At 47.9% G+C, this 23,915-nt stretch overlaps 6 protein-coding genes across 6 annotated transcripts in view; 2 read left to right on the top strand and 4 right to left on the bottom strand.

Annotated features, from left to right (window-relative positions):
* Positions 1-65: 65 nt before the first annotated feature.
* Positions 66-4,756, bottom strand: LOC122622340 (PH and SEC7 domain-containing protein). Its single transcript, XM_043800725.1, has 3 exons — positions 4,663-4,756; positions 2,016-2,871; positions 66-1,917 (listed from the first exon to the last, which is right to left on the bottom strand). Exons 2-3 carry the CDS (start codon positions 2,818-2,820, stop codon positions 401-403), a joined length of 2,322 nt encoding a protein of 773 aa, XP_043656660.1. The 5' UTR covers positions 2,821-2,871; positions 4,663-4,756; the 3' UTR covers positions 66-400.
* Positions 4,757-6,757: 2,001 nt separating this feature from the next.
* LOC122622339 lies at positions 6,758-10,566 on the top strand. Its single transcript, XM_043800724.1, has 3 exons — positions 6,758-7,032; positions 7,086-9,155; positions 9,213-10,566. Exons 1-3 carry the CDS (start codon positions 6,970-6,972, stop codon positions 10,440-10,442), a joined length of 3,363 nt encoding a protein of 1,120 aa, XP_043656659.1. The 5' UTR covers positions 6,758-6,969; the 3' UTR covers positions 10,443-10,566.
* Positions 10,508-11,648, bottom strand: LOC122622341 (max-like protein X). The gene is made up of 3 exons (XM_043800726.1): positions 11,452-11,648; positions 10,900-11,300; positions 10,508-10,843 (listed from the first exon to the last, which is right to left on the bottom strand). The coding sequence occupies exons 1-3, from the start codon at positions 11,591-11,593 to the stop codon at positions 10,622-10,624; spliced, it is 765 nt and encodes a 254-aa protein (XP_043656661.1). The 5' UTR covers positions 11,594-11,648; the 3' UTR covers positions 10,508-10,621.
* A 439-nt stretch (positions 11,649-12,087) lies between these two features.
* Positions 12,088-14,870, top strand: LOC122619381 (adipocyte plasma membrane-associated protein). Its single transcript, XM_043796284.1, has 4 exons — positions 12,088-12,319; positions 12,389-12,594; positions 12,654-12,954; positions 13,313-14,870. The coding sequence occupies exons 1-4, from the start codon at positions 12,204-12,206 to the stop codon at positions 14,409-14,411; spliced, it is 1,722 nt and encodes a 573-aa protein (XP_043652219.1). The 5' UTR covers positions 12,088-12,203; the 3' UTR covers positions 14,412-14,870.
* On the bottom strand, positions 14,808-15,542 carry LOC122619382. Its single transcript, XM_043796285.1, has 2 exons — positions 15,398-15,542; positions 14,808-15,266 (listed from the first exon to the last, which is right to left on the bottom strand). The coding sequence occupies exon 2, from the start codon at positions 15,232-15,234 to the stop codon at positions 14,938-14,940; it is 297 nt and encodes a 98-aa protein (XP_043652220.1). The 5' UTR covers positions 15,235-15,266; positions 15,398-15,542; the 3' UTR covers positions 14,808-14,937.
* Positions 15,543-17,829: 2,287 nt separating this feature from the next.
* LOC122619541 (dynein axonemal heavy chain 17) overlaps positions 17,830-23,915 on the bottom strand; it is a 33,645-nt gene continuing 27,559 nt past the window's right edge. Inside the window, exons 28-33 of the mRNA XM_043796530.1 lie at positions 21,508-21,646; positions 21,267-21,433; positions 19,571-21,215; positions 18,391-19,517; positions 18,023-18,217; positions 17,830-17,929 (exon numbers count right to left, since the gene is read on the bottom strand). Of these exons, the coding sequence (XP_043652465.1) occupies positions 17,830-17,929; positions 18,023-18,217; positions 18,391-19,517; positions 19,571-21,215; positions 21,267-21,433; positions 21,508-21,646 (3,373 nt within the window). The remainder of the gene's footprint in view (positions 17,930-18,022; positions 18,218-18,390; positions 19,518-19,570; positions 21,216-21,266; positions 21,434-21,507; positions 21,647-23,915) is intronic.

Genomic DNA, 23,915 nt, shown 5'->3' with positions numbered 1-23,915 from the left:
CACATGAATATTTTGTAAACTAATGATTACAAGCCCACTTCCGGATTCCCGAAAAAAATTCTCACTTTCTGTTATTGTACAAGGTACATATATATTTTGATATATATCATATGGTTACCTAAGTATTTTGTGGTTTCAATAACTTTACAGCACTTTGGGGCATAGACGGTCGATGAACAATAAATACATTTTAATTTACTTTAGGTTTCATTTATGTATTAATGCTTAAATATAATCAAGTCTTTTAACAATGCGCGGATCTGGCTCTAGGAATATATATATATATATATATAGTATATATAGCTTAAGGAATGCGATTGGAATGAATCGGTATTAACAATGGTGTTTGTCTTTTTGGGGTAATACTTGGAGATGTGTTAGGAAGTTGGGAAAAAGCCATCTACTGCTCTCCGCTAATGATTTCAACATTGTTGGAGCCCTCGGACATGGCTAGAGTGGACATTTCTAGGTCGCTGTCATTGGCCATGTTCTCGTCGTCGTCACCATCGTCATCGTCATCCTCATCCTCATCGTGCTCATAATCATCATCTTCATTGTCTTCATCTTCTGGCTCTCCCATAGTTTCCTGCACATCATCATCAGCATCCCCTTCTCCATCTTCATTATCCTCCTCGCTCTCCGGAGTTTGAAGTTCGGTTTCTGGCTCGAACGGCATCTGAGTTTCGGGAATGACACCGTTCTTATCGTCGGGTTCCATTTTAGCTGCCTCGGAAATTCCACTGACCAGCTCGTTGGCGGTTCTTAACAACGCATCTGTTTGTTTGCGCAACGTCCGCATTACTAACGAGTCCTGCTTCATCTGGAACTCGTGCTCCCGCCGTGCGATCTCCTTTTGCTGCAGGAAGAAGTCCTGCAACATCTCCTTCTGTGCGGTGCGCATGGCAGAAGCAAGTTGGCTGAGTTCTTTGGCCAACAACTCGTCCTGACGCTTCCTGCGCTGCTTGGTGTCCTCTTCGCTGGTCTTCTTTTTGTTTTCCTCACCAATCGCAGGGTGAGATCGGATGTCTTTCGGAGCTGAACCGTACATATTGCTGCTGCGCTGCAGTTTTACCGGCACAGGCATGCCCATCACCGGACTTTGGCCCAATCGACGCTTTCGCGGCTGGAGCTGTTGGTGCTGCAGCGGAGTCAACTGGTGGGAAGACATCATGTGAGCCTGTCTACTGGTAGAAGCACCTGCTTGTTGCCCAGCCATCGGATACTTGGGTGGCGGTCCGCGGCCCAAGAGACTGGCCATTGTGGACGGCGACTGCGGTGGACTGGACACGGACTGATCGATGTCGGGAATCATCCGCTCCGGACGCAGCGAGTAGCCCGTATCTCTCATTGGCACCGTCTTCATGCGCATTCCAGTCGGCTGGACACTGATATCCCTGGGCAGACGCAGCCCGGATTGACTGCTATTCGGATTCTGCTTCCGGGGCAGCATTAACTTGCTGTGTGGGTGGACAAAGTTGATGCTGCTAGTGCTTTGGAGCGGCACAGATCGGCTCATCTGCCCCGGACTGGATTGTTGCTGCCCCATCTTGGTGAGCGTTGGTGGCGGGCGGTCGATTTGTAGGATGCCGTGAGTGGGTCGTCGAACCTCGTCCTTGGCAAAGGAGGCCACACGCAGCGGAGGCGGTGCCACCGGCGTGGATGAGTAGACGCTCTCATCGTCGGTCTCATCCAGAGTTACTGGTGGCGGCGAGGGTGAGGCTGGCGCAGTGGGCGGCGGTGTGTTGGTGGTGTCCATGCCCAGATCCATGTCGGGTTCATGTTTAACGGACACTATAAACGGCATGTGGGGAACATCCTCCTGGTCGCCAAGATCGGCATGGGAACTTCCAGCCTCGTAGTCGAAGGACTCCATATCGGGTTCGGACACCATATCATGCTTTTCGGTCGTTTCATAGCCTGCAAACATCGAGAGGTACGTCATCAAAAATCACATTTCTATTTTCTAGTTATGGGAATCTAGAAAAACATTCATTTTTGACAATCTCCTCACTCACCTGTATCAATTGGCTCTGGTTTTATGGGTCCAAGTCGGAAGCCAAATATGGGATGCTCCACTCCAAGAATATCCTCCTTGTTATCATCACCCGCCGTCTTGGAACTGTCCATCGAATTTCCGCATTCACTCAGGCTGCCGTTGACATTGCTGCTGCCGCCGCCTTGATTTGAGTCGCTCAGCATACGGCAGAGCACGCGGTAAACCTCCTCCGGCACCACCTTGGGCACTCCTGTACCATGACGCGTTGTTGTGTTGTACGTGGACTTGAGGAACTTCCACTTTGTCCAGATCTGGATGCTGGACTTCTTCACGTAGCCCTTGCTGCGCATCACCTCCTCAATCTGGCGGAAGACCTGCTCGCTCTTCATGTTCCGGTCGTTTAGCTGCTCCAGGGCGTTTAGGTTCTGCATAATGCTTAGCATCTCTAGCATTTCGGCCCGGCTCCACAGGTTGCGTTCCGGCCGAGAGCTAAAGCTGAGGGAGTCGCTCTTGACGGAACTGCCGGCGGAATAGGGTGGCGACATGTGCGCCTTAATGCGCATGGGCGTCAGCAGTCCGTCGACATCGTCCACCACGCCGTTGCCCGTGGAGGCCGTGTGCAGAAGGTGGTTGATGTCCTGGCCGCTCGGGTTGCTCTGGATGTGACCTTGGCTCTGACGCATGTTGTGCTCCACTTTGCTCAGCAGCCGCATCTTCGTGTGAGCGGCCACCGTCGTCGGCGGAGAGGAGGAGCTGCTGGTCGCTCCTGCAGCTCCGTGGCTGCCAGACGACGAGGAGCTATCCAAATAGCGTGGCATTAACATGGATGTGGCTCTGGGCGTTCACCCTTTGATTAAGTTCCAAAATCGCCAAAGCTGTTGAAAAACAAGCGAGAAAATATTTCAATATTAGTTTTGAAAATAGTTTTTGAGAACCACGAAATATTGATTTGACACCTGAAGTCATAACCAGTTTTGGAAAACTTGAAAATTCTGGTTTAGACTATGAACACCTTGTCAGTCAATAGGAATGTTAAAGCACAATATGTGAAGTGCAACAAATGCAAAATCAGGCATATATGTATAGTTGGCGTTGTATGCCTAAAACTTACTATAAGTTTGATTTTGTTTTTGCAGTCGAATTATATTTTTTGGTACTCTAAAAGTATGCTACGATTCATTTCAAAATCACATCTATGATGTTACATAAATCACAGATATTATGAACAGGTGATTCACTGCAGGAAAACTTGATTCGGAATTTAATTTCTTAATCACCAAATCGGATTCCGTTTGATATGTACAGATACTATAACCCACCCGAAATTCACTTGGCAGATGGTTAAAAAAAATATGCTGGCTATGTGCCAACGAAAAAATCCAGTTTTGGACTTTTTGTGTCAAAAGTCAGACAATCGTGGATTCGGTTATCTTTCGGTTTTCGGCATTCGTCTTCAGAATCCACCACCAACTCGATATTTACTGGCATATACACATTTGTTTGTGTTAAGTTGACGTGTTTCCAACTGTTTAACACATTCCGAAACCAAACCGAAAACAAACCGAAATCGAAACCCATCAAAGGTGGCAGCTCACCGACACGCTCACCGTAGCCAAATAAATGCACGAAAAGAGCTTACAAATCTAAAGCGAGGAAACTTGTATATATATATATATATAATTTTTATCGATTTTGATTATTTCAAAACGAATAATGGCTGCACAAAAAGCGAACGTAAAAAACGAACTCTCCCGCACACAGATACACTGCGACAAAGTGGCAAGTGGAACACACTCAATAACAGAACATTTTCGAGATAGTGATTTCCAAATGCAAGTAAACAAGATAGCGCCGAATACCGAATAAAGCGTAGAAATACAAATTTTAAGAAGCGATTACGCATCGTACAATTCGGAGGATGATACGCCAGTACAGAACAACGAATATGAATGAAAGCGTGGAAGTTACATATAAAGTTTCATAGTGGCGGGTTGAAACTAGAATTGAATCTCAAATTTTGAGTATTTTTCCAGCAACGACGACTCAAGATTCGCACAGTGGTTGGGGGTAGTTCGAACATTTGCTTTCAAAGTGATATATCACTTGAAGTGTGCTGAAGGGCAGAGTCTGTCTTAGCAGCCCCAGTTAACCAACTAATTCCGAACTTGCACACTGACCACAGAATACCGAGGCGGAAATGTAATTGCCAACTTAATTTAAATCGCCTGCAGAGCACTGTAATGAAAAAGATACGATAATAAGCTGATAGATGTAGCGGGGGGTGGTGTGCGGGCTGGCGAGAGCCACTGAGAGAGCAAACTAATTTTTTTTCTCTCGCTCTCGCTCGGCTCACCCACACACACATGCACACCGACGGAGGGAGCTCACGAATTTACGCTTGTTATGTGCAGTTGAGAATTTTTCAAGAAAAAGAAACAGAACGTAACTTTCATCCATAGTGAATAACATCCATTGACAAGTGATATTTTGTGTGTGGCATTTTTCGCTAATCGGCGAATGGCAATGGTTGATAACTTAATGCACATGCCTGCCAATAAGTTTCAAATAATTCGACTTGAACTATTTATTTCCCAAGCAGAGCAACACCTTGCACACCGACACACAAGGCACACGCACGCACACGCTCACCGCACACACACACTTACCAGCGAAGAGAGCGGCGAGAGAGTGGAAAATACGAGCCGTTTTCAAGCGTCACAACTGAGGCAAACCGTCGCCGTTAACGACGATTTCAATACTAATTTTTAAAACTCGAAAAAGCGACGAACGGGCCTACAAAAACCCAACTATATACACGGCCACCTGCGCTTGTGTGCGTGTGCGCTACGACGTTATATATTCGTGTTCGTACTTGTATTCGTATTCGTATTCGGAAGGTACAAATAATGGTTATGGTCGCTAGTTGTTTTTGAGATTGCGAGAGATTGCCGGAGAGACAGTTGCCTATTATTTTTTATTTTGCCTTTTCTTCTTTCGCTGCCATTTACGTTTTTATTCCGCTCTTTTTTTAAGAACGGGGTTATTTCGGGGAATATATAAATTTATGGGTTCGCGCGCACACACACACATACACGCACACACACTGCATATAAAACTGCAAAAAAGCTACAGTTTTGATGTACATATATACACATGTTGAAATCGAGTATAATGATTTTTCAAGTTCTGTTTTCCGCTCGTCCACTGCCATTCACCGTGAAATGAAGAAGACACGAGCGGAAAGTTTCAGACTATCTCTAATCTTTATCTTCATATCCAATAATGCAGAATAAGTTATTAAGCTTGAAGGTTCGAAACTTTGGGGCTGCGTAAATTTTGATACAACTTTAAACCAGTTTGACAACTGCGCTTAAAAACCTATTTATTTTTTTTTGCGTTTCAGAGTATTGAAATAAATTCAATAGTATTAAAACTAAACCAAATTCACTATATTTCTGATTTTCCTATACCCTTTTAAAGTTCTTGTGGGAGATTACTTTTGGTGCGCACTGTAGTCTGAGCAATGTGAACGCAGATAATCGCTCCCGACTGTAATAACTTGCTTTTTTTGTGTAATAGCCAAGATATCAAATTTCCGTGGGCCGGGCCGTTTAAGTATTCGATTTCAGGTTCTCGTCGACGGGAGCCTACTGTAAATCGGATTCTCAGTATGAAACCAAACTTCTGCCAAGCTGTGTGGTAAATAATGTTTCGTGAATCCTTGTTACAGGTGAGAAACTACCCCTTTGCGGAATAAGACGTTTCTATTATGTACATATCTGTAATTGAGTATATAAACGACCTGCTGAATACTTGTTCAAAAAAATCCCATTCAGCCGAGCTTCCTTGAAGTTTTCGGGGTGGCAGATGCCGAGAATGCGAATAATAGGTTGTATCTCGTATCGTATCTGAAAGCCATGTGCTGAAGTTGAAACTAGATTTACAAGTATTGGGCGGACCGAAAAGATGGGTTGCGGGGAAGCTGGAGTTTTTCGAGCTCGGAGCGGAGCCAGAACAGGAAACTTGAACTCGAGTGCAACCTCTATGGATGAGCAGCAGCGGCGCTGGAAAAATGCGGAAAACCTCTTTTTTGCCTTAATTACGCATTGCACCAGTTCTCGGAAAATCCACACGTTTTATCTGAATTTCATGTAAATGAATAAATAAAACGCGATGCAAACCTTGCAAGCAATGAATCAAAGAGCGCAAACACATGCATTTTCTTATCATATCGAACTTTGAATTTATACATACATAGTTCAGTTAAATGAAACAAATTTGTAGAAAGCACTCACTTGCAAAAATAAAGAGTCGATCAATTGGCCTTTAGGTCTTTTCTTTTTTTCCGGTTCGCAATTTCTACTTTTTATATGTTTTTTTTTTGTTTACCGGACAAACGTTGGTTGCCAAGAAGACTTTTGAACTTACATGTAAGTTTTGCAAATTTCTGCTATCGAATCTATTATATCGGCCGTATCAAACAGCTGCTCGTTTTTTTATGAGACGCAACCTTTTTATTCTGAAATCTTTTATTTTAAAACATATTTAGTAACATCTAATACAAGATATAAATATATAAGATAATTATAATATCTGATATCTTTTTGAATACCGCCAATAAATATTTGTACCAAAATGTCGTATCAGAATCGTGTACCTAAATTCCCGCACCCCGTACCCTGTACCTAGTAAAGCCATGCAACCATACTTACAACCCTCACGAAATGAGAGCAAAATAAAAAATACAAACTGAGTCTCGTACAGGATAACTTGGTACCGGTATAACTGATAAATATTATACATTAATTAGTAACTTAATATCTAATCAATAACGGTTGGGCGTTTCAAGTTTTTTGATAACGAAGTCTTATCGATTACTGCGCGTTTATCGCCGCTCAGCGGGTGGTTTTTTGTGGAGCCCTGGTTGGGGTAAAACGAAAGTTCTGCGCCCCTCGCGAGAATTGAGTTTGGGCATGTCGGAGTCTCCGGGAAAACGGCCGAAAATCGGACCCAGCGATTGCCTCGTCTACCTGCAGGTGAATTGAGTACATCGCGGGGACTGAGCTCTAACAGATTGTGTGCTTTCCAGGGCCTGGGAGATGTCCGCCCGGAGGATGCCGCCCTGCAGCTGGCCCAGCGAATCCAGACGGAGGAGGATGAGGCGTCGCAGGCGGACACGTGCAGCGGTGCCAACCAAGCCGCCCTGAATATCAGCTTCCGGGTGTACTACCACATAGTGCACAAGTACGAGTTGCAGGACACGCACTTCGAGAATCTTTTCCAGCGTTTGACCAGCGAGCAGCCTACTGCCTTTTTGATGCTCCAATCCATTCTGCTTACGGATCACTGGAAGCGTCTGGATGCTGCGCTGCTGGAGGAAAAATGCACCACTGCCATAATTGAGGCTCTGCAGCGGAACAATCCCAGCCTGATGGCCGTGCTCAAGGCCACAAACTTGCTGGTAAAAAAGTTCCCCAAGCTCCAACTCCTTCCGCTGAAGCTGGAGCACTTCTATCACTGCCTGCAACGCCAGACGCAAACGGGATCCCGTGAGGAAACGCTGACGCTGTACAACCACTGCTGCAAACAGCCAGAAAGAGCTTTCTCCTACTTCCGCTTGATTGTGGAGTTCTGGCCATGGACTAATCGCAACAAGTACTATCTGCTGAGCGGTGCCCTCAACTCGCATTCCCTGCCTGATCTCTTGGCGGCCACTAATCAAAGCGAAGAGGAGTTCTTCAATGGCCTGAGGCTCAGCTTGAGTTATAAGGGACTTCGGGCAGCCAGTCAATATCCCGTGAAAAGCTTGAGCAACCAGCGCTCCCCGGCACTACTTGCCGCGAGTGTGGAGCTGCTGCTTAACGGAAGTGTGGCCGAGATACAGAACTTTCATTCACAGTGGTTTCTGCGCATCCAACAGCGAGAGGAGTTGTTTGAACTGCTGCAAGCAAATCCTCAGATTGTGGAGTTTCTGGCCTCCGAGGAGGTAAGGTCGCCGGGCGATCAATTGCGTCTGATTCTGATCTTTAGCATGTTCGCCAAGGAGATATATGCCACCTCCAAGCTACATTTCTTCAAAATCAGCACAGAACTGTTGACCAACTGCAGCCAGATGGAGACGGAGGCGCAGCTATTGATCTTTCGTTTTCTGGTTGACAATCTGGGAAACTTTGCCGTCGAGGACTGTCTGGATTTCTTTCACAGCTTCGTAGAGCGACATCGCTGTCTGGAAAGCTCAGAGTTCCGGAACACGATGCTGGGTAAGATGCCCACGATTATCAACCACACGGCCAAGCACTTTCATAAGGTGCTCAAAGCGGACAGCGGAGTGGGTGGTCATGCATTGGCTCAGAATATCAAGCGATTCTTCTCACATCTTCAGCATTTGATTGAGCGGGACATCCATAGCGAGGTTTATCAACCCAAGATCTTTGCCCTCAAGTTGCTGGAAATCCTAAATCGGTCGCTATATGCGGAACAAGTCGCAAAAAATGCCAAAATGTGCAGTCCCCAACAGAATCAGCGAATGGGAATTTTTCTCCTGGAGCACGGCGTCTTTCGACCAAAGGAAATGGCGCTACAGCTCTTCGATACCCTGAACAATCCACAAGGTTTCGATGATGCTTTGGACTTGACGGTGTCCCTGCTTATTCAGATGGGCCATGTGGACAGTGAAAAGTGTGTGGAGCGTTGCTTCGAGCTGTGTCACACGTCTGATATGGATGAATGCTCCTTGGTTTCCCTCTACGCACAATTGGCGGTTACTAAAGATCAGGCTGGACCAAAGATATTTGATGAGTGCCTGAAGCAGCTTACCGGCAAATTAGATCCGTTTTTCGAAGATCCTTTGCAGACTGCCAAGAGTGAAGGACATCTCTTTGGCTATCTCTGCGCATTGGACGAGGTGGTCAAGGCTGGCTTAGCAGTGGAGACGCCTCTGGAGGACTTGTTGCCATTGCTAGAGAGAATTCTTAGCGGCATTCTCAAGTTCCTCAATGTGGCCAACGCTCGACGCCAAGAAAATGCAGCCACTGCAGCTAGTTTTCAGGACATGGACGAGAGTCTCCAGTTGCTGGTCAGCGAAAGCTCCTTCAAGTCCGATGGCGAGGAAGAAGCTTGTCGGAAGTACTTACTGATGAGCTTCTGGTTAACATTGAAGGTGAGTAAATAGAAATCTAAACCTTTATACACTAATTGATTATATTACCTACTATAGGGCTGTTGCGATCTGGCCACCAGCATTGGGTGTTCCCAGCTGCAAACCTCTGCCAGTGCAGCAAACACCGAGGCTCTGCGTCGTTGCCTCAACATTAATGTGTCTGTTTTGACGCTCTGCCGGCACAAAGGAGCCATAGAGGCGGCCGGCTTAAGCATTGGCAGACTTACTCGTGCCATCACAAGTAGCTTGGAGAGCAGCGACTCGGGTTTCCAAATGCTACACGATTGTCTAGAGCGGGAGCTGCTGACTGAGAGCCGTCAAGTGAGCACTACGCGACGTGGTGCCGGCTTCGCAATAATGTTCCTCCACGTGCTGAAGAACGACAATCCGCGACAGCGTCTGCTGCTCCATCGCGCTGTGCAGCAAATTCTTAAGAGGCTAAATGAAAATCGATCCGCGGAGAGTGTTGCCCTTGATAGCAAACACGATCGCTGGGAGGCATTGGTACTGCATTACCTTTGCGTTCTCGTGCGCGACACTGAACTGAGGCCTGCTATGAGCAAGTACTACAATGAGATTCTACTGGTGGCCATGGAGCATATCACCAACCCCGAATGGACCATTTCGAATGCGGCACTTCAACTTTTCGGCGCCAATCTGGGCAAGCTGGTGGGACAGCGCCAGGCTACCGAGTTTGACACACGTCCCGCTTGGGAACCCAGTGAGCTGGACTACGACGAATTGGGCTGCTTGCTGCCCAAGGCTTGCGAGCACATGCTGATGTGCTGTGATCGCCAGGAGGTCACGTCCTCCATAATACTCTTTCTGGCCTTCTTGTCCAAGGTCGAGCACTTGCGTACATCGGGCGGCAAAGAGCCGAATCCCTTGCTAATTCGCTTCCGCCGACTCAGTTGGCGTTTGTTGCGGCACAAATGTGATCAGGTCCGCCAACTGGCGGCCACCTGCTTTGTGCGGTCACACGAATTCCGTTGCGATCTACCGGCGGCGCTGCTGGCCAGCGCCAAGTTAGCCGCGAATTTGGAGGAGGAGAATTTCTACGAGGGACTGATATACACTCTGACTTCGGGCGTGCTGAAACTAAAGCATGAAGCGCGTCATGTGTGGAGCGCGGGGCGTCTGGAGGGATTCCTTGAAGAACTGCTCACAGCGCTTGACGTCACGGAGCGAGTTCGTCGCTTCAAGCCGTACACACGGAACGTGCTGCTGGAACTGCTTGGACACCTCGGTAGTACGGATAAAGCGACTCTCGTCGATTCTCTCGGCTAACATTAGCAAATCTAGTTTTATCTAATCTTACATTAAGCCAAAAAGTCATATTTCCTTGTCAACGCTTTTACAACTATTCAAATGACGCATTTAATGTTTGTACGCAGTAAACGTAACGAAAGTATCTACCAAACAGGGATTTCTAAAATAACGAATGAGAAAATTAACTAACCGCGCGATCAGCTGAAACCCTCGCCGGACTCCTGCTCCATGGCCTGCAGTTCCTGTTTTTCCAGAGCCTCCTGCGCCATTTGCTGCAACGTGCGACTGAGGATGTTGCGCAGGATGTGCGGCTTGCAGTGCTCCTCCAGCCAGGGGATAATGCCGGTGGTCAGCTGCTTAAAGTTCTCCATGGGTATGTGCTGAAATGTCTCGAACATTTCCTCCATGATGGCCTGGAACTACGGAGAGGGAGTGATTTTACAGATTTTCAAAGAGCAAGGAGCTATATACTTACCACGTTAAACTTGGCTTCATCGGTGAGGCGTGCCTCCTCTGGCCCTGGATTCGCCTGCTGATGCTGCAGCATGTTCTCGTAGCCGTTTTTAATGATCCGCAACGCTGTAACCTCCTTCTGTAGCGCCGATCCCTCGTCCTCCTGCTTGAGTTTCTGTTGGTTAAGGTAGCCAATGTACTCGATGGACTTCTGCAGGATCAGGGCCTTGCTGAGCTTGTAGCCGGAGGAGTCGTTGGGCTGGCAGCGTGGCACCAATTCCTGTAGGCTGTCGTAGCCCTTCTTGATGGCGTCCCGCCGCTTCTGCTCCGCCTGTGTGTGCGCCTCCCTTCTCCGCTCTTTGTAACTCAGCGTGGAATTGGCGGCCGTGGAATGGCGCGCATCGCCGCTATCGTCGTCGTCGTCTGCGATACAGAATAGCAACATGAGACACAGACACAGAACAATGTAATAAAATGCTGCTGATAGCGAGTAATTCAATGCCACTGCTTTATCAGCTGCCCCCGCCCCCACACTCTTCGCCAACGTGACCGATCTTGACCAGCGTTCGCCCACCTGTATTGTGCGCCGAGGAGTTCGGAGTGTGAGTGCTGCCCGCACTGCTGCATCGCGAGTAGTGCTTGTTGCTGTGATCCTGGTCGTGCTCCATGCCGAAAACGTCTTCTTTGGTGCCCAACGCGTTGTTATTATCGCTCATCGTCAACTGCGACGTTTTGGAATTCCCAAAACAAAAACACCAGCAATAGTGTGACCGTCGTGGGGTGTCGAGGAAATCCTCAGCTATGTGATGGTCACAATTAGCGTTGTGCGATAGTTATAAATTTAGTATTTTTATAAGATTGGAATATATTAATTATATAAGTGGTAAATGACTATAAGGGGAAGTTAAGGTACCTAGTTCTGATGTATTTCGACGGACTATGCTTATTAATATTATTTTTATTTTTATTTATTAAGATGCTATTCTCGGGTTTAAAGCATGTGATGATTTATAAATATATGCGGCACATTATGTAGATTAAAGCAAGAAAAAAAAGTGGTTTCCCAGCTTTTATCATCAGAAATAACATAAAATTAAAAATCGTAAATTGTATAATTTCTTGTAGTAGAGTGTAAGTGATGGTACGCTCAATCAGAGAACGATAGTTGTATCGATATTTCGGCCACCTCTACCGGTCCGGATGATGACTTTTGCGTTTTTTTCTTGTTGAACTTTGCCGTCGTGTCGCTTTCTTCGGGGTTATTGCTTAAATTAAGCGGGTTTTCGGGCTATAATTTGTGATCGGCGGACGCACAAGAAATCAATCATGGGCCTGCTGTACGCGCTGCGTGTGAGGATCATGAACTTCATGATTTTCTTCCTCATCATCATCCTAATACCCGGTCTGCCGCCGCGCACCACCTTCCCCTTCAAGGACTATTCGTAAGTGCCGCCCGCTTCTATTGACGTAATTCCCGCCCTAATCCTTGGAGAAATCCCCAATTCATACAGTGTGACCCCGCCCAAAGAGCTGAAGGGCGCTCTGGAACCGAACTTTCACCTGGAGGGAGCGGAGCGACTGCTGGAGGGGCGGGTCTACGGCCCAGAGTGCCTGATAGCCCGCAACAACGAGATCTACACCGGCATCCACGGCGGTGAGGTCATCAAGCTAACCTCCAACCATGTCACGCATGTCACCAAGATCGGCCAGCCCTGTGGTGGGTATTTTCGAGTCCATTCAAGGGAATACATTTCATAATACTAAACCCCCTTGCAGAGGATATCTACGAGGAGTCCAGGTGCGGCCGTCCTCTGGGACTGTCCTTTGATACGCAGGGCAACAACCTCATTATCGCCGACGCCTACTACGGCCTGTGGCAGGTGGACTTGGGCACCAACAAGAAGACTCTGCTGGTCTCCCCCGCTCAGGAACTTGCCGGCAAGTCCATCAACCGCCCTGCCAAGATTTTCAACGGCGTGACCGTGAGCAAACAGGGCGACATCTACTGGACGGACTCCTCGTCGGACTTCACCATCGAAGACCTCGTCTTTGCCAGCTTTGCTAACCCCTCCGGCCGGTGAGTTCATCGCATATTTTTGCGTAACTGTCTAATATTGCTAGTTTCCAAAGTGATAGCTGTTTGGAATAGAGCTACAGTAGGACCTCGTTAGATTGAATTTGTGTATTCAAGAAGTTTTTTAAAAACCTCATTAATATTTTGATGTGACCCACTTTAGATTATTTATAACGTTTGTAGCGGACTCGAGGGATTCACTTAATTAATCTCAATTAAGATTCCACGCTTTCCTCAGCTAGCTTAATTCCTATAATTAAGGGACAAGTTACACATGTATGACTGTGAGACGAACGCAAACCGGTTTCTTGATCGGGTCCAATGGTTACTCTAACGGCCTGTACTTTCTTCTACCTTTCAGTCTCTTCAAATACAATCGCGCGAAGAATGTTAGCGAGGTGCTGCTGGACGAACTGGTCTTCGCCAACGGATTGGCCCTCAGTCCCAACGAGGACTTCATCGTGGTAGCCGAGACAGGAGCGTTGCGTCTGACCAAGTATTACCTCAAGGGAGCAAAGGCCGGTCAGAGCGAGGTGTTCGTCGACGGACTGCCCGGTTTGCCCGATAACCTGACGCCCGATGCCGAGGGCATATGGGTGCCGTTGGTTCAGAGCGCGGATAGCGAGAATCCAAGCGGCTTCACCCTGTTCACTCGCTTCCCCAGCGTGCGCCTGTTCCTGGCCCGCGTGCTGGCTTTGTTCGAGCTGCCCTTCCGCTACCTAAACAGCATCTATCCGAACAAGTTCTCGCAGCGATTCGTTCACTTCGTGGGCCACATGGAGAGCATCACTTTTCTGGCGCCCAAGCGTAGCACTGTCGTGCGTGTGGACTGGAACGGCAACATTGTGGGCTCCCTGCATGGTTTTGACAAGTCGGCCGCCACGGTTTCACACGTCCTGGAGTTCCAGGACTTTTTGTTCCTGGGCTCCCCCACCAATCAGTATCTAGCGCGCGTGAAGTCGCCAAAGGCCAAGCAGCCCACGCTGAAGGTGCGCAATGTTCGCGTCGAGGGCGAAGGTTTGGAGGCGTCCATTGGTGTTCCACCCAACACAGCCACTCCTAAACCCAAGGCGGCTCCCAGCACCACCACCACTCCAAAGCCCACAACGACAACTACTACAACCACGCCGAAACCCACTACCACAACGACAACGACGCCAAAACCCACTACCACAACGACAACCAAGAAGCCAACGACCACTACCACCACCACGACTACTACACCTAAGCCAACCGCTACGAAGCCGCCGGCAACTAAGCCATCTACGACTACAACAACGACCACCACTACTCCTAAGCCAACTACTACTACTACTCCAACGCCCTCTAAGCCGAAAGTCAAGCGCACAGTGCCTGAGAAACCCGCGCCCGTTGAGGAAGATATCCCCTCGGACACACAGCCACCTAAGAAGGAGAAGCTCAAGGTCATCAACAAGCAAGGCGTCAATGTGGAGCTCTAAGATCGCAAACGCATTAGCTTTCTCCTAAGTTTTCGGGTATATTCCCAGGCGCGAGATTAGTTTCTTTACGTAGTCAAAACCTATTCTGATTATTATCTTTTCCCTCCCACATCTCAACCATTTTTGGGGAATATTCAAAGGTTTCTTATTTATCATGCCCCAACTCAGGCCAGTCGAGGCCAGTTAATTTTAGTCGAAATGTAGCTAAATTCAGACTAGCCGAGGGCCAAGCTCAGATGAACCTCGAAGGGCAACGCTTTATATGTTTTAGACTAACATATAATTCTGTTTTGCTTAAACACTATATACATTCCATTCCTTTTTGCAACCGCAAGTGCATTCCATGTAGCTAAGTTAAAAGTAAACAATACCCTTAAATTGTTGAACTCGAGCAACTATTGATTTTGTACTGATTTTTTCTTATTTTCTTATTAAAAATAAAGGTATTTTGTAAAAATAGACGTAAGCCTAATGAGGTTGGTTGTCTTAGACTAGCATTAAATTACGATTAGCCGATTAGCTACCACTAATTTGTGGACACCGATTGACTGATCTTGGCTCGGCCAGCCGGCTCCTTGGGATCCGTCCAGGCCCAATCGGCATAGTGGACGCAGCGTCCCAGTTCCTCGGAGTACAGCTGCGACTGCGGACAGCGCTGGAGACGAGCCCGTGTGCCCTGCTTATCGCACACCCAGTAGGCCGTGGGATCCCAGTAGTTGCGGAACATGCGGTTCACCTCATCCAGACCCTGGCAGCTGGGCTCGCCATCGTGCTCATGCGGGCGGCGCTTCTGAATGGGCAAATGTGCTGATGCGGTGGCCATCTTCTTCAATTGATTGGGTTTTTTGGCGTGTTCTGAAAGCAAAACCGGAACTGAGCATTAGTCCACGATGTCAATGCATGATCGTCGCATAGATTTACTATAATTCTTGGCGCGGCATTTGCCCCACATATTTGACTGAATTGAATTCTCCCTTTTCTCTTACCTTGTGCTATTTCTTGGTTGTTAGTTATTTTTAACGGCTAGCAGCCTGTTGCTCGCTGTTGCTGAGTTATTTCACTTCTGATTTGTCATACCGAATCATTTCCCGCTTAAATACCATTCCGCCGGACGACGTCGACGCCGCCGTCCGCTGCTTGGGCATAGATAGCGTTGGTAGTGTCTGGTTCGAGGGCCGATTCCCAATCCGATTCCTACGCTTTCGTTGTCGGGCAACGAGCACTTTTTATCTACGTACGAGTATGTATGAGGCCCACGAATTTGCACGGTGCGCGGGAAGCGGAATCGCCTTGATCTTGTGGCGCCCCAAAGGGTGGGTGGGGGTCTCCTGGGGGCTAAGACCGCCTGGCCACCACCAAATGCCCGGTCGTGTGTCACGTGTAGTCGTCGTGGTCGGGGGAATACGCCCAGCGCAGACTGCCGTAAATTTCGCACAAAAAACGAGCGCAAACATATTTGGAGAAAAAATTAGGTAACCGGCTCTCAGGTTGAAACCACTTGGTGCACTGCGAAAAATAAATGTACGAAGCAAAACGATCCAAAGAGTTTGTATCTTATTTTGCAAATAGCACGTTGAACACGCAGTTTGCTTGTTTAAAACTTTATCAGTATGCTCATTAATTTATGAAATAAAGGAAATTCGTATTTAAAATTATTGTGCCGGGTAATTTCTCTGGGTGTATGAGTTTCCTGTCTAACTTCCAAGGGTTGAGTTGAGGTCAGGGTGCCGCCAGTGTCTTGTGAGGAATGACGCCATCGGAAAATGTCAACAAATGCATATAGTTGGCACACACTTGAATCGACTGTCAATAAACCCCAGCAATCCAGTAGTTCGAGGTTTAGCCCGTAAGCCGCCACCACTAGCAGCCAGATCACGCATCCGCCATGTGGTCCGCATGACGAGCCCCCCTATTCTAGGCGCTAGTCGGTAACTTTCCCCTCGGCTGGAGTCCGTGTGTCACCAGTTCGCGATAAACGAAGGCAATTGCCAGCGACACCTTATCACCTAACGAGGTAATCAGCCAAAGCCCAGACGTTTCTTACTCCGGTTTCGTAGGCGTACAAGCCATTAATTGATTGGCGAACTTTATTCACGTGATCACCCAGTGGTTGAGTTTCTTTTGGGCCCCAAATGGCTTGGGTCAGCGCCGCGAAGAGGCATAGCAAACTGGAAATAGTTGGATGTCTGGCGATTATGCGCGCACGTGGGCAGCTGGTGGTCAAAGTCGCCGGGGCCTCCGGAGCACGAGCTTCCAGGCCGGTCTGGCGATCGAGACGTGCTCGATGTGAGGTATGTATGTCTATTTTAAACAAAAAAAAATCACGATCGAGTGGGGGATCGCCAGTGGACTTCACGGGGAATATCTGCCGCATGACTCTGAAATTTCATGAAATGCAGAACGTGTTATCTCGAAAGCCCGAGGAGGGAAGTATTTCATAAGCGTTATCAAATTATAACGAAATTTAAAATACTACCTCCATAAACTAATATTAGACCTCTACTAACTCGCTGATTAGATCCATAAAACGTTAAACTTTCTTTTATTCCAAGTCATAACGCCGCACTCCAGCATTCCATGGACTTTGGTTACTTCGTCACTGGAATCGAAAGATATATTTCACAATTCACATTTATAATTGCTAAAAATTCCAGCTGATACCTCATCCAATGCTGGAATAATTTCAGTTTGTCACGAGCCATATTTAAAAAGTCTCATTAAAAATAAATTTATTTATACAAGTACAAGTACGTCACTGAACTCGAAAGGGAATATTCCATACTAAATTTCGGCTAGACGTAGTCTACATATTTTAAAATGAAAGAAATAAGAGGCTATCTACAAAGACTCAACCAATGTATATTTGCAAATGACCTTTAAATGATACGTCACAATGAGACGACAAGTTTCTGTAGCCACTATTCAATATGAGCCCATTTTCACATTCGGTTGTGTTGCTATTTATTGGGATAGTTTAATAATTTCGATATAATATTTTAAGAATAAATATAATTAAAATAAAACTGACTGTAACCAGTTAGAAGTGCTATTTTGTGAAGAAACATTTACGCCCACGATTCGAACAAGTTCACCTTTGTGAATAGTCGATGTATTCCACATGGCAACTAGAAACCAGTTCAGCATATGTTGTTGGAAACATTAGATAAGCGATATTTTTCCATTTCGTCACCATTTCGCCAGGAGCACGTGAGTTGCGCGTCCAACGATGTGCTGCTGGTTATAAATATCTACTAATTGATTAGTCATACATGGGGGTATATCGTGAAATTTGCGGGCTTTCTCGCCTCTCGAGCGTTGAGTAGTTTGTGGAATGACGTAGACATATATGCGGTGGGAATACAATAGATTTCCATGTGTTATTCGTATTTAAAGATATGAGTTTTGCATTGTTCATCTCTTATGGCTGCAACAGCAGCGCCACGCCCCCTAGGATCCAACGAGAGGGGCGTTCGCGGGTCTTGAGGTTAAAGGTCCACACGTAAGTACTGCCCCGCGACCTAAAAGCACCAGAGAGACGTCAGTCAATTAGGAAGCGGCAGGACAAAGGAGTGGGCGGACGGGTGTCGTGCATCTTGGGGAATGTCACCCACCTGGTCTTGTACAAAGGACACTCGTAGACGCGCTGCAGCTCCTGCTTCTCCTGCACAATGGACTTGATGTAGATGACGGGCATGGCGCAGAGCATCTCTTTGGGGCGCAGGGCCACAATGGAGTTCAGCTGGCAGTCCCAGCTGGCGCCATCCATGTACAGGTCGTGGACAAAGGCGCCCTCCATGGGCGGCAGGCTATCCGAAGGATGTGCAGAAGGGCAAGCAGAGATGCATTTTAAAATCGTGTAAATGCATCTTTAAATAAGATTGCACTTTTAAGGGGTAAGGATTTAAGCTTTTCAATACCAATCATCTTAAAACTAAATTTTAGTTTGGCTTAAAAAACTGAGATAGAAAAATCCACCTACGTGACGTCGTCCTTTTGCTTCTTGGTGACATCGCAGCTTATGAGCATCCTGTCCAGCGGCAGGTCGTGTTTCCGAGCACTCTCCTGCATGATGGCGGTGAGGAAGCTCTGCGGATTGAAGAGTCCGCCCAGCCAGATGGCGCAGGGCAACTTGAAGTCATTGAGCCAGCCGGCCAGCTCCTTGATGCGATGCAGCAGATCCGCAAACCAGGACTGCAGGCCCAGCATGCTGGGATAGGCCAGTCGGGCCCAGGCAGCCGGCACATGATCATAGAAAATAGCATGATCCAGTCGCTCCATCTCCTGGGTAATGGTGAGTTCACCCCTCAGTCCCAGCATCAGTTCACGCAGGGATCGTTTGATTTCGCGGATCAGCGCGTTCATCCTTTCGCATTCCTGGAGAGCCACCACCACGAATGGCGTCTTGCGTTCCACGCGATTGAGCAGAGCCTGCAGATTGAACTCATCCTGCAGCTTGTCCAGGAAGTCGTCGATCATGATCTTGACCAGCTCCTCGCGCGGTGCTCCGCAATGGGAGCTCAGTTCGGATTCCCGCGGCTGCAGCTCGAAAATGGTGCGCAGCAGCTGCTCGGATGCGGTGGTCAGGAAGCCAATCTCCGCATTCGGATGCAGACCATAGAGCAGCGGACTCTCCTCCGGCAGCATTTCCGTAATGTACGAGTGATAGCCCTCGAAGTCGAGATTCGGCGGTGCTGGAAAGCCGGGGCACAGCTCGAAGTCACCGTCAATGAGATCCTGCTGCAGGAGCTCCTCCAGATAGGTCTGGCACAGCCGGCGGTCCCAGTCATCCGTGATGTGGCCACCGTACATGATTTCCCCGAAGAGATAGCGCAGATCCTCCCACGGAATCCGATTGCTACCCTCCAGATAGTTGTGCAGTACATTGGACGAGATGGTCAGGTCACCAATGTTGAAGGGGTACACCTTGTTCCAGCCCTGGGGTCCAAACTTGCGCCTTTCACCGGCCACCGCATGAAAGTAGCAGAGGGCGAACAGGATCGACTTGAACTCCGCCTCCTGGGTGCACGTTTCCAAGGCGTCCTGCGAGAAGTTGTCCCACGCCTTGTGCAGATTGGCTGCCATACCCGATGGCGGTTCATTTACCACCTAAAGAGTAAACTTTGAGTTGTGCAGTTGAATAGGATACGGAAAAAACCTGCCTTCAAAGAGGATTCCAGGATGCCCTGTGGAATCACGTGGTACTGAGGGTCCGGAGCCGGTTCTGCGCTGATGAAGAGACGGAAACTGGACTCACCCCGCGACTCGCTCTGCAGCACAATGCGCTCGATGAGCTTCTCCAGCGTGGGCAGCCAGTTGACCACCAGGTGGATATTTTGCAGGATGACCCACTGCTGACCCGACTCCAGAGCTCCCAATATGGCCTGCTCGGCCAGCAGCTCCTGGCCCTGGCCCAGTGAGATGTTGACCAGCGTATCGGATTCCGTATGGAAGCCCTGTCGCTGGCCATAACGCTCCACATCCCTAATGGGGTCCACACCGGGTGATAGGATAAAGAACGCCGGCGTGGCCGCATTCAGCTCCTGAAAGATGGCTCCAAAGGGCGGCGTTTGGATCTCGGCATACGCCCGTCCCATCGTCTGCTCCACGAACTGGCGCATGGCGTAGGTCATGCGATCCGGCCGGAGTGACCGGATGATGCACAACTTCTGGAGCGGAGTGCGGTGCTTCCATTCGCCAGGAAACTGCTCCCGCTCGGGAGTATCGCTGGCCATGAATTTCCGCCAGCGCTTCGTGTAGTTCTCCATGTCCTTGTCAATGCCGTAGAAGTGTTCGATCAAGGTCAGGGACTTGATGCCGCCCCAGGCACTGCGACCCACGAAATCCAAGGGCGACAAGGTAGTGGGATCGTGCGGGAATCGCAGCAGGAAGTCCGTTTCGTCCTTGGACACCTGTTCGGCGGCTATAAGGATGCGCAGGGTCATGTGCGAGGTGAAGGTCAGCTTGTCCGCCTCGAAGAGACCCCGCAAAGTGTAGCGATAAGTCTGCAAGGTAATGGATTCCACGAGGTGGAGAACGCGCTTCTCGTAGTTCTTGGACTCCGAGGCCATGGCAATAGCTTGGCGGAATACGTTCATAAAGGACTTCAGCGAGAACTTGTAGATGGGATTTATCCGACTGAGATCGGTGAGTACGAAGTACAATATAGCCGCTCTCTTCGCAGCCGATCGGTATATATTCCGGGTATCATCGATCTGCAGAGTCGTCACCCTGGCCTCCCGCACCTTCGCTTCGATCTCGTCCACAGTTCGCTTGGTGTTCTCCAAATTGATCACCAGTGCGTGATCGTCCAGGACATTTTCACCCGCTGAAGCTAGCCGGGCCAGGAGCTCATCCTCGAGAGCCTTCAGGGATATCTTAAATTTGTTCTGCTGCACAGTGACTTCGGTTTTCATCTGCTCCAGATCCGGTCTCTCAATCTTGACCACCTCGGCCAGAAGCTGTTCCTCTAGGCCATCCGGCGTGACCGTGAAGTTAATCAAGGTGGTTTGGGCCTGCATTTCCGGTTTGTAGTGCGGATTGGCCATTTTGGTGTGCAGGATGAGCCGGAAGTTGGCATGGAACTCGATCTCCTTGTCGCCAATGCGCAGATAGCGTCCTTTTTTGATCAGTGCCCGGCTGAGCAGGGGCTCCAGAACCGTATCCATTGACTCCTCAATCTGCTCGATGAGCACCGTGTCCCCCTGCGAGATGCTCTTCTCAAGAGCCTCCAGGAAGCCCTTCTGTCGCAGGCGCAACACCACCAGGGTGGATCCAAAGCGATTTTTGATCCACTTAATGCCCTGGCTAAAGATGATATCTAGATTTTCGGAACATAGGTTCTAGGCATAGACTTACAGTTGGGGATCAATCATCAGCGGCCACCTGGTGGAGTACTGCAGTATGGTGGCATTCTCCGTCGACATCCGGTCCATGGGCAGACCCTCGTTGTTCCAGGCGGCTATCTGGGCGTCATCTGAGAAGAGGGCCAGGGTATCCACACCCTCGGTGTGGGGAATGTGGGGCTGTTCACCCGAAACGAGAGACTCAGCTTAGCACCAGCACCGGGCAACCTTGGCAAGTGAAAGTGTTAACTCACATCGATTTTGCGAAAGTTGGGCAGCCACATCTTGTGCTGCAGTTCCTCACGATAGCGGCGCGTGAAGCAGCCCACGTACGACAGGAACGAGGAAATTAGCAGTATATCTCCGGGCAGGGTACCAATCTTGGCCAGCAGGCTGCGGATAAAATAAAGGGTTGGGGGGTAAGTGGTAAGTGGTAATCCCCTGCTTTTGATGCTAACAAATCGTATAAATTACAGCAGCAGCAGGAAGCTTAAGGTTGCAGCATCACCCGACTTCCGCCAGCAGAAGAGGCAGGCATCTCCGCTGCATTTAAATTTAAATGAGGGGAAATTGAAAAAATAATGATGTCGGAGGAGGAAGTAGCCGGAGTTGTTGCACCAGCCTTTGTTGCTGACATTCCCCACCAAGCTGGATGATGGGTGGGCTCACAGGAGAGATGGGCGAGCTTTAGTTGCAGCACCAGCTCCGGCTGAAGTGGTTGCATAAATTATCGGAAATTGCTGCATGCCAACTCTTATTGAAATATTTGAGCTTATTATGTCAAAGCTGCTTGGCGAGGGGCGAGGGGGGAAGGGTGAAAGGTGGACTCCTTGCAGCACAACTTTTTGTAGTGCTTACTTAAGCTATTTTCAATTAGTAAGCCCTAGTGGTGCCCTCTTCACCGCCAGACGCACTCAAAAACTCAAAATGAAAATGAAAATGAAAATGACAATGATTTATGCTCATTTATATGCACATTCATATGCTTAAAAGAATAATTGAATAATCTGATAATTGCTACGAGGATCAGAGACCTCTGCGAAAGGGGGGACACCTAAAGTTCTGGAAATTCCCAAAACTAACTCATCTGCATAGATCGTTGTTGATTTAAAACCCTGGCTGGGAATTTATATGCACGCCACTGCCTGCCATTTGTGTGGCATAATTGTTTTATGCTGAAAATATTGTGTTGAATTTTGGGTGAAATACCTGTCAGGTGACATAAGAGCATTCTCATTTAGAACGGATAGAATTTTTCGAAGGCAGCCCGACCAACTATGCCAGCAGCTCTAACAATAACAACAATAAGTTGGCAAACAAATGCGAGTATCCTGCAGGATCCTATTAAATGTGTGTGCGTGTGTAATGTCATTGTCAAATATGCAGAAATTTATATGCAAGTCAGAGCAGCTTACACACACCCTGGTTGTACCTTGTACACCCCCACACACACATCCACACCCACACGCACACCTGTCCGAAAAGGCAGCCCAACGCCACCCAGCAAAGGTACAAACAATTTGCCGTAGCGGGTCAAATTATATTTTCATAAATATTTGAACAATTCTCACTGGCAAAGTCCAGAATCGAGGCTGTTGCTCCTTTGCCAGCAATGCATTCAATAACCAAGGATCGCCCATGCTCACACCTACATACATGCACATGTGGCACACACCCACACACACCTGCACACATAGTGCCGCCCTACACAGTTGGGAAATTTTTCATTTTTCGTAATTCAATACGTATTTCATATGCATTTATATTCGGACCCAGATCCCCCGGCGATTTAGCTGCTGACGCAGCCCATTTTGTAGGAGTTCAGTTGTGCAGTTTGTGTGCGGACTCTGCAGTTGTTTAGGTGCGAAAAATGCAGTACTTTGCCACCCCAATAATTCTCCAAAACACCCGAAACACCCAAAAACCCCATCACCATCATCATCATCGGCATCGATGGACGCCCTTTACGGATTTTCTTTTGGCTTGCACGCGCACTCAATTGAATTTCAATGAATGCAACCAGTCGTCAATGGGCAGCCAAAGGTGTCGGAGTGCTCTGCGTGTTGTATGAATCTACAAATGTACAAATGTACAAGTGTGCAAATGTACGAATGTACGAGGAGTGGTACGAGCTATATTGCCATTGACATCTATATGAATTTGATTAAGTTTTTGCCCACTGCTTATTGCATGTGGCCTGGTGGTTTATATAATTGATAGTTGGGCGCCCCACTGCTTTTGGTCTTTCGCTTTGAATGAGAATTCTGTATATTCATGACCCCGAAACGGTTGCGTTTTCATTAGTCTCCCCATTCAGGTGCCATTAAATCGCAACGTTTTTGGCACAAGTTTGGTGGTTACTGATAATTTGGCTCTTTGAATCAGCCAAGATAAACCTTATTTGGGGAAACGATGTTGGCACCTGACGACAGCTTTTCTAGGAATTCTGGCACGTTTTCTGGTTTTGCATTGCATGTTTTTCCATTCCATTTGGTAATTTTTGATTTTGACAGAGATCAAACAGAATTCCCATTATACTATAACTAGCTAGGGAATATAATAGCGAGCATTATCTGGAAATATTATTACATTAGTGTTTCAATTTTTTTGCAGTTAATTAGTAATAATAATATGAAAGCCACAATGGCAAATGAGTGAAAAC

The sequence above is a fragment of the Drosophila teissieri genome, chromosome 3R (assembly GCF_016746235.2).
Source record: "Drosophila teissieri strain GT53w chromosome 3R, Prin_Dtei_1.1, whole genome shotgun sequence".
Lineage (NCBI taxonomy): Eukaryota > Metazoa > Arthropoda > Insecta > Diptera > Drosophilidae > Drosophila > Drosophila teissieri.
Note: the sequence above shows the minus strand (reverse complement) of the source record. Positions and strands in the feature narration are given on the sequence as shown.

Bases quoted from the DNA above. Each gene is read 5' to 3' on its own strand.
- LOC122622339 (XM_043800724.1), top strand. From the start codon at position 6,970: ATGTCGGAGTCTCCGGGAAAACGGCCGAAAATCGGACCCAGCGATTGC. The intron at 7,033-7,085 runs GTGAATTGAGTA...TGTGCTTTCCAG, and splicing joins ATTGCCTCGTCTACCTGCAG to GGCCTGGGAGATGTCCGCCC. The intron at 9,156-9,212 runs GTGAGTAAATAG...TACCTACTATAG, and splicing joins GCTTCTGGTTAACATTGAAG to GGCTGTTGCGATCTGGCCAC.
- LOC122622340 (XM_043800725.1), bottom strand. From the start codon at position 2,820: ATGTTAATGCCACGCTATTTGGATAGCTCCTCGTCGTCTGGCAGCCAC. The intron at 1,918-2,015 runs GTGAGTGAGGAG...CGATGTTTGCAG, and splicing joins ACCAGAGCCAATTGATACAG to GCTATGAAACGACCGAAAAG.
- LOC122622341 (XM_043800726.1), bottom strand. From the start codon at position 11,593: ATGAGCGATAATAACAACGCGTTGGGCACCAAAGAAGACGTTTTCGGC. The intron at 11,301-11,451 runs GTGGGCGAACGC...TCTGTATCGCAG, and splicing joins CTCCTCGGCGCACAATACAG to ACGACGACGACGATAGCGGC. The intron at 10,844-10,899 runs GTAAGTATATAG...CCCTCTCCGTAG, and splicing joins ATGAAGCCAAGTTTAACGTG to TTCCAGGCCATCATGGAGGA.
- LOC122619381 (XM_043796284.1), top strand. From the start codon at position 12,204: ATGGGCCTGCTGTACGCGCTGCGTGTGAGGATCATGAACTTCATGATT. The intron at 12,320-12,388 runs GTAAGTGCCGCC...CAATTCATACAG, and splicing joins TTCCCCTTCAAGGACTATTC to TGTGACCCCGCCCAAAGAGC. The intron at 12,595-12,653 runs GTGGGTATTTTC...ACCCCCTTGCAG, and splicing joins CAAGATCGGCCAGCCCTGTG to AGGATATCTACGAGGAGTCC.
- LOC122619382 (XM_043796285.1), bottom strand. From the start codon at position 15,234: ATGGCCACCGCATCAGCACATTTGCCCATTCAGAAGCGCCGCCCGCAT.